The 15,224-nt window shown below is 60.5% G+C and overlaps 2 protein-coding genes across 7 annotated transcripts in view; one reads left to right on the top strand and one right to left on the bottom strand.

Annotated features, from left to right (window-relative positions):
- The first annotated feature begins 573 nt into the window (after positions 1–573).
- GALK1 (galactokinase 1) lies at positions 574–6,614 on the top strand. Of its 2 annotated transcripts, XM_064270739.1 has the most exons (8): positions 577–803; positions 1,933–2,122; positions 2,573–2,692; positions 2,889–3,024; positions 3,150–3,331; positions 5,788–5,938; positions 6,028–6,190; positions 6,294–6,614. In XM_064270739.1, exons 1-8 carry the CDS (start codon positions 639–641, stop codon positions 6,363–6,365), a joined length of 1,179 nt encoding a protein of 392 aa, XP_064126809.1. In that variant the 5' UTR covers positions 577–638; the 3' UTR covers positions 6,366–6,614. The 2 variants fall into 2 exon arrangements, with proteins under 2 accessions (XP_064126810.1, XP_064126809.1); XM_064270740.1 differs by lacking the exon at positions 2,573–2,692 and having other exon boundaries at positions 574–803.
- Positions 6,487–15,224, bottom strand: part of ITGB4 (integrin subunit beta 4) — a 32,818-nt gene continuing 24,080 nt past the window's right edge. For 2 of the 5 annotated variants that reach the window (XM_064270735.1, XM_064270734.1), the window contains 10 exons: positions 14,904–15,084; positions 14,640–14,777; positions 12,178–12,360; positions 11,961–12,092; positions 9,862–10,098; positions 8,621–8,770; positions 7,855–8,043; positions 7,614–7,769; positions 7,365–7,529; positions 6,487–7,278 (listed from right to left, as the gene is read on the bottom strand). In XM_064270735.1, coding sequence (XP_064126805.1) covers positions 6,851–7,278; positions 7,365–7,529; positions 7,614–7,769; positions 7,855–8,043; positions 8,621–8,770; positions 9,862–10,098; positions 11,961–12,092; positions 12,178–12,360; positions 14,640–14,777; positions 14,904–15,084 — 1,959 coding nt within the window. In that variant the 3' untranslated portion in view covers positions 6,487–6,850. The other 3 variants (XM_064270738.1, XM_064270736.1, XM_064270737.1) reach the window with 3 other exon arrangements.

Consider the following 15,224-nt stretch of genomic DNA (forward strand, 5'->3'; position numbering starts at 1 on the left):
CTTCAGTCCTCCATTACTAGCAGCTATGACAGAGGGTCCACCCCAGACAGGCAGCCTGTGATAAAGTGACTCCCTGGTCATCACCACACTTGACCTTCCTTGTATCTACTTACACTGAGTGCCAGACCACGCTCTTGGAGACCCAGGATCAGGGCCAGTAATGGGCAGCTCAGGCCTCCCAGTCCTGCCGAGTACCACTCAGGGACATACCTACTGGAGGGGCACCAGTGGGCATCATGGGGCACAGACAGGGCAAGACACTGGCCCTGAGCGTTCACTCTTCCCTCACACCCGGTGTGGGAGCAGGGTGCTGATTTCCGCCCCGCGTGCCCTAAAGATAATAGCAACAGGAGGGACCTGGCAGAGGAGGAGCCAGCTCGGGCCGCGGGGCGGGGCCGGGGAGAAGTCGGGGTCCGCCCCTCTTTCTCCAGCTCCGCAGCGCCGCGTCGGGCACGCGGGTGGTAAGGCTCCTGGCTCGGGGTGCGCGCGCCCGGGCGCGAGCGGCGGCTGGCGCTTCCCCGGGAGAAGGGTGGCGCGTGCAGGAACCTGCGTCGCCCGCTGCCGTGGCCCCGCCCCGAGCATCCAGCGCCAACTGGGCCAGCCTGGCGGAGCTGAGCTGCACGCGGCGGGAGAGCGTCATGGCTGCTTCCAGCCATCCGCAGGTCTCTGAGCTGCTGGCCGAGGCCCGGCGGGCCTTTCGGGCGGAATTCGGGGTCGAACCCCAGCTGGCCGTGTCGGCGCCAGGCCGCGTCAACCTCATCGGGGAACACACGGACTACAACCAGGGCCTGGTGTTGCCCATGGTGAGGGGCTGGGACGGGACCCCTAAACCTGCTGCCCGCTGCCCCGGCCACCTCTCCGGCCAAGGGCAAGGCGCAGGGGCGCAGGGAAGCTAATTCCCTCCGCGCGGGATGCTGGGTGGGCATCACCAAACCTCCTACCTGGAGTTTGCGGGAGGAGCACTTGGGGGAGAGTCTGGGACTGGCGTTTCCCGAGTTGGAAGTTGGCTGGGAGAGGGCGTGTGGATGCCTCCTTGAGCCGCCCAGCGATTCACAGGTCCTCGTCATCAGCCTGGGAGCATGTTGGCCTCAAACTGTGGGCCCCGATGCTACATGCAGAAGGGGCTATCCGGGCCTGCAGCCCCGTGTAACTCCAACCGCAGGAGGGCACACACTAGCCCCGAGTCTCCTGGCCCAGCCCGGCCAGTTTACAGAGGAGGAAACTGAGGCCCAGAGAGGGCGGGTGACCTGTTGAAGGTCACACAGCTGGCTCTTGGTGGGACTGCAGCTACAGTCAGGCCTCCTTTCAGACCCAGGGCTCTTTCCACCCCACTGGCAGTGTGGGGTCACCATGAGTCGGTATCAACTGGACGGCAGTGGCTTTGGTTTTATTCTTGGTGCAGCTTAGCAAGTGAGTGGGTACAGTGCATCCAGCCAACACCAAACCGGTTGCCGTTGAGTCGATTCCGACTCATAGTGGCCCTTCCAAGGAACGCCTGGTGGATTCGAACTGCGGACCTTTTTGTTAGCAGCTGTAGCTCTTAACCACCACCCACCAGGGTTTCTCCACAGTGCATCCAAGGCCACCCCCAAAATAGGAGGGCATCGGTCTCCTTTGGTCCTCTTTCTCTTTGCACTCTCCCCCTTGCCCTACATCTGGGAGCCCAGCTTAGTGCAGAGTCCAGAGTCCAGGTCTGCCCTCAGGGCCTCAGCTGGCTGGCCCCTGAAAAGCCTGGGGGCAGGGCCCAAGCCCCTAAGGCCAGCTCAGCACTCTTCCCCGACCACTCCCATCCCCTCCTTGGTGAACCTGGAGTTCTGCTGCAGGGCAGGGTGGAGCCTCTCACCTGGCTCCACCCTTTCCTGGTCTGTCCTGAGGCCCCATGTTCTTCAGAGCTGGGTGGTGTTGGAGTGGCTTATCCCTCTCTCCTGCCAGGCGCTGGAGCTTATGACTGTGCTGGTAGGCAGCCCCCGGATGGATGGGCTCGTATCCCTTCTCACTACCTCTGAGGATGCCGACGAGCCCCGGAGGCTACAGTTCCCGCTACCCACAGCCCAGCGGTCCCTAGAGCCTGGGACACCCCACTGGGCCAACTACGTCAAGGGGGTGATTCAGCACTACCCAGGTATGGGCCCAGGCCTGAGTTAGTTCGTGCTGGTACCAGGAGCGCCACCTCACAGCTGGGTAATTAATTAGCTTGTCTGATCCATGGGGAAGTAACATTCCCACTTTACAGATGAGGACACTGATGCTCCAAGAGGTTCTAGAACTTGCCCTGGGTTGCCCATTATGTGATTGGAGGAGCCAAGATTCCAACCCTAGCCTGTTGGCATCCAGAGCCCTAAAGTAGCAGGAGAATCAGGAAGACTGTATCCCAGAAACCACAGAGGCTGGGAGATAGAGGGCAGTTGGCTCCTTGGCTCAGCAGGTTGGTGGCGGTGGCCTCTAACAATTGAGATACACTCCCCAGAGGCAGCCTGCCAGGCCGTTACCTCCCTTCATGCCAGGACACATGCCCTTCCTGCGCCCATCCTCCCAGGCAGCCCATCTCACCGTTACCCACTCTTCCCTGCAGCTGCCCCGCTCCCTGGCTTCAATGTGGTGGTGGTCAGCTCAGTGCCCCTGGGGGGTGGGCTCTCCAGCTCGGCATCCCTGGAAGTGGCCACGTACACCTTTCTCCAGCAGCTCTGCCCAGGTACCACCTAGGCCCCAGTCCCAACTCAGCCCTCTTCCTGAGGTCTGTGGTCAGTGCTTCTTCCCTTACTTCGACTTAGGGAGTGGGGTGGGAATTTCCCTGCAGCATCTTTGGAGCTACTGCTGCTCCCACCCACCTACCCCTGTGCCCCCTCCTGGCCCCCAGCCTCCCCACCACACCCCACCCTGTGCTGCAGACTCGGGGACAATAGCTGCCCGTGCCCAGGTGTGTCAGCAGGCTGAGCACAGCTTTGCGGGGGTGCCCTGTGGCATCATGGACCAGCTCATCGCCCTGATGGGGCAGAAGGGCCACGCGCTGCTCATTGACTGCAGGTCAGGGGCCCCCCTCGCCCCCTCCCACCTTACAGTCCAGAGCTCCTGGGTGGAGTGTGCCCACCACCTGGCATGGCAAACAGACATTTGGCCTTGTCATCTCTCCCACTCCATCTCCACTCCAGGTCCTTGGAGACAACCCTGGTGCCGCTGTCGGACCCCAGGCTAGCAGTGCTCATCACCAACTCTAATGTCCACCATGCACTGGGCTCCAGCGAGTACCCCCTGCGGCGGCGCCAGTGTGAGGAGGTGGCCCAGGCGCTGGGCAAGGAGAGCCTCCGGGAGGTGAAGCTGGAGGAGCTTGATGGTGAGGCTGGTCAGGCGCACTCTGTCCTGGAGGTGGCTGGGCACCCACTGTGGCTGCTTCAGCCTACGTGTGGCCTTGACTCTGACCTTCAGGGGCCCCCTGCCATGCCTTTGCCCACTCCCCCAACCCAAACACTGCAAGCCCAGGGCTCTAGCCTCGGCAGGGCTGCTTGGACATCTTAATCTTGGTTTTTTTCTGATCAGAGAATTAGATTTCCATTGTGGAAGATATAGAAAAATACAAAGAAGAAAATTAACATGCTACCAGGCCACTCTTAGCATATTTCCTTCCCATGTTTTTCCTCTTCCATCTCAATTTTCAAAATTGAGTATATGCACTGTTCTCACCTGCCCCCTCCTTTTAACTTACCATTATCTCAGCACCCTGTTTTATGCCATGGAAAGCTCATTGTCAACATGATTTTTAAAATGTACGTGATCTTTCAGCACACAGATGCCCTGTCACATGCACTGTCTTCCAGTACCACACCCCACCCTTCCGTGGACTGCATGCATAAATCGTAATGGCATTCTGTTATTATTTTCTCACGACTTGGTTCCTAGGAGTAGGATTCTTAAGTCAAAAGACAGAAGTATTTTTAGGATTCTTGATACACCTGGCCAGGAAGGTGGTACTTATTTCACAAGGTTCTAAGGTCGCATAGAAATGAACTCATGTGATTCTCTTACAGCTCTATAGAGCAGGTACTGTGACTGTCCATTCAGGGGAATGTATGGAAAGTGGCAGTCCTGGGATTGAAGCCCAGGCCGACCTACTCAAGCCCACACTGTGAACTGTGCTGCTGCCCACTAGGGGCGTTGCCCTCTCCCTGCCAGTGTGAGTGTGGCCCTTTCAGGGACACTGGCCAACCTGAGGGCCCATCTCACCTTCTCCAAAGAGAACATCACCTTCTCCAAAGCCGCCATTCGGCCCTGCCCGGCCTGCTCTGTGCAGACGGCCTTGGCTGAGGTTTTCCCTCCTCCAGGCCTTTCACTCCTCTCATGCTTCCCCCCCTCCACCAGCTTCTCCAGAGTCCACCTGGCAGCCCCGCCCACTCTTGCACCTTCCTTCCTTCCTTTCCACTACCTACTCCTTCCCTTCTGCCTTGGGAACAAAACGTGAAACACACTCAGCTTTCTCCTCTCCCAGAAGTGTTTCCCTCCCCTGCCAAACTCTCCGGAAGAGTCCCTAACTAACACGTTTCCCCCACTTCCTCATCTCCACCCATTTCCTAATCCCCCAGTCGGCCTGCCCCCTGCCCCGCCTCCCATGACACTTCTCAGGGCTGACCAATAGTTTCCCAACATAAATCTTGTGGATTACACTCAGTGCCTCCCCATGCCACTGCAGCAGTATCCACATTGGCTTGCTTTTTCCTCCTGTTTCTCTGACTTTCCCTCCAGACATCATCCCAGCACATGGCATCAGCCCCTACTTTGCCACTAAAGCCTCACACCTGTATCTCCAGCCCCCGCTTTCCCAGCCATAGCATATCCACCTGGGTGTCCTGTGACCCCCTAAAAGCCTTCCTCGCCACAGGCTCCCCTGGACTTCCCCTTTTCTGTTATTTTCTCACCCTCATCACTCCTCTTTGAAACCTCAGAGTCAGCCTGAGTCGGCGTTGTTCCCGCATCTAAGCCCTCTTCCTACTCCTGTCTCTGATCTTGGTCCCCATCAGGCCTCCAGTTAAATATGAACCCATTCACAGCCACTGCTCCTGGGTGCTGGCTTCTCCCAACCTGGCCCTCCTGCCCAAGTCTGTCTCTTGTGTCCACTAGGGCTCAGCCCTGTCCTTCCTTCCCGAAAGTCCATGGCTCCGCTGCACATGGAATTAAGTAGCAAGCTCCTCTTGGCACTCTGGGCTGCTGTTACAGACCGCTCCCGCTACCCTCCCCCACACCAGTAGGACAGCGTGCTGACTCCCTAGCATGCCCCACCTCCTGATCTCTGCCTGGGCTGTTCTCTGTCCCCTCTGGAGCCCCCAGCCCTCTGGTGTAAACGCCAGCCCAATTCCCCCCTCCTGCTCTGCCGGGGCTGCTAGAGGGTAAGGCAGTGTCCCACTCACCCTGGAAGCAGCTGCAGGGCCTAGGCCTTAATGTGATGTTCATTGAGCACTTGCTGTGTGCCAGGTACCCTGCTGGGTGGTTTCTACGTATTTGGTCCTCTTAGCACCCAAATGAGGCAGCATCCTCCCATTTTACCATGGAGGAGAAGGAGGCCCTGAAAGCCTAGTCATCTGCTCAGGGTTCCACCTATGACTTAGTCGCAGGTTCAGAGCCAGGTCTCTGCCTTGGAGGTTGCCCCTGACCCATGGGGCTCTCCCCCCTTCACTACGTATGCTCAGCAAATAGCTTTTTGGTAACTGGCCGGGGGCCACTGCCCTGGAGCCATTGTGGTCCCTCCCCCACATCCCAGGGGTGGGGGGAAGTGGTCTGCTGACTCTCTTTCTTCCCCAGCTGGCAAAGAGCTGGTGAGCAAGGAGGGCTTCCGGCGGGCACGGCACGTCGTGGGTGAGATCCGGCGCACGGCCCAGGCTGCGGACGCCCTGAGCCGTGGGGACTACCGAGCCTTCGGCCGCCTCATGGTGGAGAGTCACCAGTCACTCAGGTAAGGCCCTCTGGGCACCCGCACCTCCCAGGCAGAGGCAGTCCCAGGCCAGTGCGTCCCAGGTCCGGCCCTCTGTATCCTCTTTTCAGGGATGATTTTGAGGTGAGCTGCCCTGAGCTGGACCAGCTGGTGGAAGCCGCACTGTCTGTACCTGGGGTTTACGGCAGCCGAATGACAGGTGGTGGCTTTGGTGGCTGCACGGTGACACTGCTGGAGGCTGCTGCCGCATCCCGCACCATGCAGCACATCCAGGTGAGTGATTGCCCAAGCCTGGGAGGGTGGAGGACACACCAAACAGGTGTCCTGGGCCCGGGGATGGGATGGGGCCACTCAGACCCCTCTCACCCCCCCACAGGAGCAGTACAGCGGGACCACCACCTTCTATCTCTCCCAGGCGGCTGATGGAGCCATGGTGCTGCCCTTGTGAGGTGCTGCCCTGGATGGGCGCACGACGGGCATTGGGCCTGCCTAGGCTGCAGGTCAGCCCCAGGCCTCTGGTGTCTGCTCTCCACATCTGGGTGCTCAATAAACTTGTGCCTCTGACCATGAGCCTGCCTGCCCCAGCAGTGGGTGTGTGCTTGGGTATCAGAGAGGGTGGGCGTCAGAACTGTCCCCTACTTGGGGTGGTACCTCTCAGGCCCCAGAAGCATGAACAAGGCAGAGCCAAGTAATAGCTAAATCTTTTATTAAGTGCAGGACAGAGGCTGAGTCCTTGGCATGCGGGTCCAGCTCTTTGGTTACAAATGGTTTTGGGGCCGGTGGGGAGGTGGGCAGCCAAGGGGGCTTCCAGGGCCTCTGCCCCCTTCATGCCTCCCAGAGGACGCCTGCCCCCTGCTCTGTGACTGAGGCGCTCACCCTGGGGAGTGAGCTGCATGTGGAGGGGGGGGTGCTGGGCCCCCAGGAGTCCTAGGGTTAGAGTAGCTGAGGCAGAGGAGAGGAGGCAGGTGTGGGGGTCCAGGCTCTAGGGCACTGCTGGGGTGGTGTGGGCTGGGCTGGGGGACTTAGGTCTGGTAGAACTGGTGGTCCACCTGTGTGCTGAGGGTCCCACTGGTGGTCAGTGTCCGGCTTACAAACTCCTGGGTCACATGCCGGGTGAGGGAACCACCCATCTCCAGGTGCTGAGACCCCAAGGTCAGCCCATCTGCAGGGGAGGAGGTGTTGAAGGTCATCTTCCCCTTCCCCTCTGCTTGCACCCCTGGGAGAGCCAGGAGCCCCAGCTGGCCACTCACCCACTAGGAGGGGCTCGGTGGTGCTGGTGTGGGTTGTGGTGACGCTGCTGTATTCCCCTGGAAGTGAGTGCTGCAAGAGTCCAGGGTGGCTGCCCAGCTGCGGGAAGGGGCCTGGAGGAGGCAGAGGGGCCAGTCAGCTGATGGAGCCAGGAAGAGGCGTGGCCTGCGAGGGGGCGGGGCTGAAGCCGTAGCCCTACCTCCATCCTGGGACTCGATGGTGATGATGCCTTCGCGCTCAGGGCCAAAGCCCTGTGTGGTCTTGGCCTGCACCTTGAACTTGTAGGGCACGTTCTCACTGAGGCCCGGCACTGTCAGCCGGCTCTCGGGGCTGTCTCCATCCACCAGAAACGTTGTGGCTGGCCCTGGGCAGGGGAGACACCTTCAGGGTCCGCGTTCCCCCTCTCCAGCCAGCCCCTGCCAACCCCTTCCCCGGAGGCGGGCAGCACCTCCTCCGTGGGCTATCTCGCAGGTCACCAGGTAGCCGAGGATGTCCCCAAGGGGCCGCCGAGGCCGCTCCCAGCTCAGCTGCAGCGAGTCGGGGCTCAGGGCCGTGAACACTAGGGGGCCCGGCGCACTGGGGGTGCTCAGGGTGAAGGCGGAGCCTGAGGGAGCGGAGGAGGAGTGTCACCGTGTGTGGTGGGAGGCGGTGGGCAGATAGGGGCGGTCGTGGGGGTGGGGGCAGCTCACCTGGCAGGGGGCAGAGTGGGCTCTGTGGGTGCACCTGCGACTCGATGGTGATGACGCCCTCGCGCTCCGGGCCCCACCCCTCCTGGCTCTGGGCACGCACGCGGAACACGTAGGAGTGGTTGGGCAGGAGGTCCTCCACGAGCACCGAGGTCTGGCTGGGGTTGGGGATGTTGAGCCGATGCAGCTCACCTGGGGGTGGGGTGGGGCAGAGGGTGGGGCAGTGTTCTTCCCACCCCTGGCATCATCCCACCCTTCCCCTAATCTGCCACCAAGACCTGGCCATCACCCACCCGGACTAGCTGTGGTTAGGTACAGAAAGGGTCAGCCTAGAGTCACCAGATACGGCTGGTTGTTCAGGTTGTGCATTATACAAGTGATGAGTGGAGCCTGAAAATCCACCCCTGCTCTGGCCAGACTCGGCCTTGCCAAGGGGCCAGGTCAGACTGCTTTGAGTGTGTCTGCCCAGAGGTGCCATTTCCAAATTCCCACACAGGTCAGCTGAGGCCCTGGGTCTGAGGTTAGTGGCGCCTTGTTAGGCAAAACCTAGCAGAGGAGATGACCAGGAGAGAGGCCCAGGGAGATGGATGAGGCCAGAAGAGACAGTGAAGGGGGGGGGGGCATGGGGTTAGGGACCCTCTCAAAGGCTGGGTTGGGGTGTTAGTGCTCAGGGGACTTGGGCAGTTCTTGACACAGCCAGGGATGCCCTTGTGTGTGGGGGACTGAGCCTCCAAGGGCTGCACCCCACAGCCAGACCATGTGTGCTCACCACCGTTCAGCAGCTGGTACTCCACACTGTAGCCCTGCAGTGCTCGCTCACACTGTGGCTCCTGCCAGCTCACTTTCAGGGATGTGGGTCCCAGGGCCGAGAACACCAGACGGGTGGGGGTGTCGGGCACACCCGCAGCCGTGCGGGAGTCTGGGGACAGAGGGCCAAGTCAGGGCTGAGGCAGGGGTCTCTGGGCAGAAGTCACAGGTCTGCCCTCTAACCTCCCTCACAGCTGGCGTGTCTACACTGACCACCTGCTGGCAGTCTGGGCATCTCACTCACCCTGTAACACCCTGTTCAGGCTGCCCAGCACCTCCCACTCATCATCAGAGTAGGTATGAGCCCTGCCTATGCCGAGAGGGTGAGCACCCTGAGTTGGCCAGCACCCCCCAACCTCAGCTGGCCTGGTCCCTCCCCAGCCTGGCCCGGCACCCCCACAAGGGCAGAGGCTGTGTTAGGCAACAGCACTGATGGGATGGGGCAGGTGGTTAGCTCCTGCGGGTGGGCCGGGGTCCTGCGGATGGGATGGAGCATGAAAAGGTGGTGGCACGGGTGGTGGCTGCATGGATGGATGGTTGACAGATGGAGCAGGTCAGCCATGGAGACAGGGTGGCTGCCCTCGAACTACCTGGGCCCCAAGAGGGCGCTGCTGGCTGCCCTGCCAGGATTATAGAGTCTCGTGAGTCCCCGGAGGGGGGCAGCACCTTCACCCGAGCCCGACTCCGGGCCCCCAGGGCCCAGGACAACGGAAGCCTGCTCCTCCCAGCTTCCCAGATGGGAGGGAGGCCTAAGGCAGGATGAAATGAGAGTGAGAGAGGCAGGGAGTGTGCACGTGTGTGCATGTGTGTGTGCTGTATGTGCATGCGTGTGTGTGTGTTGTATGCATGTGTGTGTCTTGTGTGCATGCGTGTGCTGTGTGCATGTGTGCTGTAGGTGTATGCATGTGCTGTATGCACGCGTGTATGTTGTACATGCATGCGTGTGTGTGCTGTACGTGCATGCATGCGTGTGCTGTATGTGCATGCATGTGTGTGCTGTATGCATGTGTGCTATACGTGTATGCATGTATGCATGTGGTTGTGTGTGTCTACATGGTGTGTGTGTGTGCTGTGTGCATGTGCATGCATGCATGTGTGGTTTGTGTGCTGGAGGGTGGGCACTGGGGCACCAGAGACCACAGCCTGAGCCTCCAGGAACTGGAAGAGAGGGGTCAGCAGAGGCGGCGTTCTTGGGGCACTCACCGTGGGAGGAGAGGGAGGTGAGAGTGGAGTAGTCCCTGGGCAGCGTTGCGGAGTGTGAGTGTGAGTGCTCTGTGCGGGTCAGTGAGTGGTAGTCCCGCGTGAGGGTGGAGGACGTGCTCAGCACGCGGTGGGGCAGGTGTGGGCTCAAGTGGGTGCCGTAGGCGGCGTTTGCTGCAGTCATCCTGTGCAGGGAGTTGGCGCTGCCCGGGAAGTCCATCCGCCCGTTTACCAGGTGCTCTGTAGAGAAGAGCAGGGTCACCTGCAGGCCTGGGGCAGTGGCCTTGGGAAGTCCCGGGATTGCCTACCCTCTGGGAGCCTTTCCGTAAATATAGCCAGCCTCCCTTGGCCTGCCAGGGACAAAGGTCCTGTGTCCCTAGAGGAGTGCCGCCCTGCCTCTGGCAGATCACACACGCTTCCTAAGCCCCCTGGCCTGGCATGACGCCGTAACCCGCCAGGGTCTGAACACAGTGGACCCCAGTTGGGAGACCTGCTACCCCGCCCTCCGGGAGCCAGGGCATCTGCCCTGGTGGTTCATGGCTTCCGGGTCTGCCTCCTGGGCAGCCTGAGCAGCAGACGAGCTGGGGGCTGTCTGCCCGATCTCCGACGCAGCCCGCCCCCGGGCTCCAGACGCGGTCGCCGAGTGTGCCTATGTGTGTGCGGTCGGGGCGCGGCCCGGGAGGGCGCCGTCACCTCCGGGGGGCCCGGGCGTCGTGCTGAGGGGCGGGCCACCAGCCTCGGCGCCCCCCGCGCCCGCGGCGCCGTCGTCCGGGGGCGCAAGGGGAGCCTCGGCGGCCTCGGAGGAGCGCCCGCTGCTGGCCGACAGGCGCGGGATGAGCTCCGGGGGCAGCCGCCACGTGACGCGCCTCAGGTCCAGCTCCTCCCCCAGCAGGGCCTCGAACTTCCAGCCGCCACCGCCTTCGCCTTGGGAACAACGAAGGGCCGCGTTGGCACCGCCGGCGGGGGGGGCGGGCGGCTGCCCAAGGAGGGGCCGGCAGACGAGGTGGGCGGCGCCGCGACGAGGCCCATCCTCCGGGCTCGCTGGGATCCAGGTGTAGGGAGGCGGGGAGCACGACGAAGGGGGGGGAAATCCCAGACAGGTGCGCCTCTCAGCCCCTCAGCCCCGCCCAGCCGGAAGGAGAGCCCTTCAGAAAGAGCGAGTGCAGCCCTTCCGCCGTTCCCCGTGTGAGCTACAGTGTGGCACCGAGGACAGACCTCTGGACCAGCAGGGAGTCCCGGGGCAGCCTTGTGAGGTCTCCCTCAAGTCGCTTCCCGACTCTGCCTGCCTGCCAGGGACGGTCCAGAGCCAGAGGGCTTCAGGGGTACAGGACAGAGCCGGTAGTGGTACAGTTGGGACTTCTGATTTACACCACCCGTTCTTTCTGCAGCCCCTCAAAGCGGCTCTGTACAGCCCCGTGGGGACCAGTGTATTCACTGGGGAAACTGGAGGCAGGAGAGATACAGACTGTAGACGTGTCCCAGAGGATTTTGACTCAGGACATCATGTGATTGGCATCTCATTTTACAGATCTGGAAACTGAGGCACAGAGAGGCTCACAGGTTCATCTGATGTCCCACAGCAGGGCCAGAGCAAGGACTGAGCTCAGGAGTCCCAGCAAAGGGCTCTTGCCATTACATTGTGCTGGGAATCAAGAGAAGCACACGGCCAATGTGTGTGCATGTGTGTGAGGGGTGGCACTGCCTCGCTGGCACTGGGCCAGGTGGCTGCTGATGGGCCATGCCTGCCTCCTCCCACCAAAGCCCTGCCCCATGTGTCCTGATTCCATGGCACTGCCTGTGAGCCCTGGAGCCACAAAGCTGTTTCTACCTGGCCTTTGTCATGAAGCCACGTACACCGAAGCCTGTGTGCATCAGCCCCCCCAGCACACATCTGTATGCTCTCATACACTGGCTGCACACGATTGCACATGGATCGTGTCTGCCTTGTCCCCTCTGTGTCCCCAGCGCCAGTACAGTGCCTGCCAAATCATGGGCTCACCAATATTTTCCTGGGACTCAGAGGGGACTTCCAGTCTTCACTGAACGCCCAAGCCCCTCTGCTCTCCTGGGACAGCAGTGACACGGGCCCCAGGCCCACTCACCAGTGTCGTCGGAGACGCTGGGCCTCTGGCTGCTGCCCGGGGAGCGCAGCACCTCGTCACTGTACATGAGGAAGCTGTTGTAGTCTTCTCCACTCTGGGCGTCCACGATGGGGATGTCGGGGATGATAGGGACTGCAGGGTGGGGGGAGGTGAGCCTGGGCCCAATCGCAGCCTCCTGGCCTCCCCGTCCACCCTGCACCTCTCCGTCACCACTCACTGGACATGGGCCGCTTGGGCTGGGTGGCCAGGTTGATGAAGGCCTCCCGCTCAGGCCCCCAGCCTGCCCCATTGCGCGCCTTCACCGTGTAACGATATGGTTGGGACTCCCGCAGGTTCTCAATGAGCAGCATCCGCCTCTTGGGGCTGTCCACCAGCACCTTCTTCATGGGCCCGATGGGTCCTGGGCCAAGGAGAGAGCTTCAGAGGGGTCCCCCAAGTTCTGGCACCATCCCAGACCTGCCTGACACAGCAGGACCATCCCACAGCCCCTGGACAGCTCCCAGGGGTGCAGAGAGCACAGCAGGGAGCATGACTTCTCTCAAACTAGTGGCACAAGAGGTGTCAACACCTGTCCAAAGGGCACATCATCAAGTGAGTGACAGCCAGGACTGGGCTCAAGTCAGCCTTGCTTTCACCTCTACCCCCAGTAAACCTGTCCAAACTGCCTCCAAGTAAGGCTTGCTCAAGAGGCATGGGCACTCGAGGGTGACATTTCACCACCTGTGCCCCACTGTCCACAACCAAACCCCAGTCGCTTCTGTTGAGGAAGCACAGGAGGGGGCCTCTGAGCACCCCCACAGTTGTCCTTGGGGAGCTGTGCCCGAGTGAGCAAGGAGTGAAGAAGAGGAAGGAGTAGGCTCAGGCAGCTGAAATTTAAGATGAACTGAGGCTTGTGAAGGTTAAGGGTAGAGGGAAACAGTGAAGAGGGAGGGTGGCTTGTGATGCAGGAGTGCCGCAGCTATCACATTAGCAGAGGACAACCCAGGGATCTCACACTGGGAAGGGTGGACATGCAGCCGCCAGCTGTGCTGCAGGACTTCTGGGGAACGGAGAAAGGACGGAAGAAGGGAGACCAGAAAACTCCCAGTTTCCAAAAAGGGCCAAAGGAGTATTTTGGAAAGACGACCAGTGATAAGCTTGATGTCTACCCCCAGAAAACCCTGTCTTCAAGGAGTTGGTGGATGGAGGCCTATCAGCCTGGAGGGGGCATTCTAACAGCTGCAATGGGGGCTGCCCTTGGGCCATCCGCCCACCCACTGCAGATGCCTAAGGAGTTGGGAGGGCTGCCTGGTACATCCATGACACAGGTGAACCTATGGGGCAGAAATTGTCAAGGATGAACTTCTGGAAGATACAAGTCACTCCTGGGATGACAGGCCTGGTCAGAGGAGGCTTTCCAACACTGGTCCATGGGACACACTCATGGCTACCCCATGTGTGGCAGAGTAGAACTGTGCTCCATAAGGTTTTCAGTGGCTGATTTTTCAGACCTTCCTCCTGAGGCACCTCTGGGTGTATGAGAACCTCCGACCTTTTGGTTTAGCAGTTAAGCATGTTAATCATTTGTACCACCGGGAACTCCTATGGGTGGTCTAGACCTTATAAACTCAGAAGGAGCCAAGGGCTTGAGGCAGCTGCTGAGAGCGTTGGTGCTCTCTCTGCCTGATTATTAAACAGTGAGGCAGCCCCCTGCTCCAGAAGCCTGATGCCCAGAACAGCCCCACTGCCCTCCAGGAGGGTTAAGCCTGACCTGCTGGAGGGTCTGCAGGTTGTACGTAGGCGTGAGAAATGTGGACACCTAGTCTAGGCCCTGCCCCTTCCTGGGGTGTGACATTGGACAAGCCACTGAGCTGGACTGCCCTTACCTCTTGGGTGGGGGTTGTCCTACTTCCCTCACAGTTGCCGTGAAGATTAAATGAGATGATACAGGTGATGACTGGAGGCTTTTGTTATTAACGGTTAGCCAAGAGAGAAGTGGGGGATGCAGGCTATCCTGAAATCCTTGGCAGGAGACCATGTGGAAGGGGACAGAGTCATTCTCAGAGGAGGGAAGTCAGAGAAAGTCTGGTTCCAGCACAGCCTCTAAAAACGGCTGCTCTGTGGAGTGGTGAGCTCCCCATTACTGGGACTAACCAAGCAAAGGCGAGGATGGGAGGAGGCGGTCCCTGCCCCAAATGAGAGGTGGGACCGACTTCCCTCTAACCCTTTCTCTCTGGACAGTTGGCAGGGATCAGCCACCCATTCTGCCAGGTGGAAAAGAATAACAGGTCTGCCAGGTGCTCATGTTGCAAGAAACATACTAAAAAATAATTTGTTTACCTGAAATTCAGGGTGCCCTGTGTTTTTGTTTGCTAAATCTGGCAACTCTACTCTGGCCCTAAGAGAACCATATAAAATGAGCCCCTCTGGTTACCTGTATGGAAAGGTGCCCCCACATGATAATTCTAGGCCTTCGGCCCCACCCTACCCCATGGGAGACTGGGTCATGGCCTTGGAATACAACCTAGCCTAAATCTGACCCGAACTTACAGATGCCTCAGGCCTCCAGAACTGATGGCCTCAGCCCCCTGTGCAGCAGATCCAGGGGGCTCAGACCTGGCCCCAGCCTCCCTCTGGCTCCTTGCCCCCTCTCTTTCCACGGCTGCTGTCCCAGGGGCAGGAGAGGGGCCCAGCCCTTACGATTGTCCTCGTTGACTGGGCCATAGCAGACCTCGTAGGCCGTGATCTCGCCATTGGTCTCAGCCGGCTCGGCCCAGCTCAGCTGGGTCACGGTGGAGGAGACTACATTGAAGGCCAGGCGCCCCGGCTCGCTGGGTACTGGGGTGGGGGAGGTGCAGGAAGAGAGTTGTCAGTGGGGGGGCGGTGGTTGAGTTCTGGGAGGCAGAGAGGGCAGGCTGGGTGCCCTGGCACCAGGGAGGCTGGAGTGGACGTGGCAAGCCTCACCTTCCTGGTGGGTGCGGCAGGTCACAAGGGGGCTGTATGGGCTCTCGCCCTGCGGCCCGTAGGCACACACCTTCATCTCGTAGTCGCAGTACGGGTACAGGTTGGTGAGCTCCACAGAGGGCACCTTGCTGTCGATCATCTGGGCTTCAGCCTCGGAGTCGCCCTGGATCCAGTACTTCACCTGCTCTCAGGGAGGGACAGTCAGTGGGGAGTGGGGGTCCAAAGCTGCCCCTCCCGCCCTTGGAACCCTGCCCTATGGTCCCATGGTACAGGTGAGGCTCCAGAGGTTGAGTGGCCTGCCACGGCAAGGCTCTGGCTGGG

Source organism: Loxodonta africana, chromosome 18 (genome assembly GCF_030014295.1).
Source record: "Loxodonta africana isolate mLoxAfr1 chromosome 18, mLoxAfr1.hap2, whole genome shotgun sequence".
In the NCBI taxonomy this organism is placed as follows: Eukaryota; Metazoa; Chordata; class Mammalia; order Proboscidea; family Elephantidae; genus Loxodonta; species Loxodonta africana.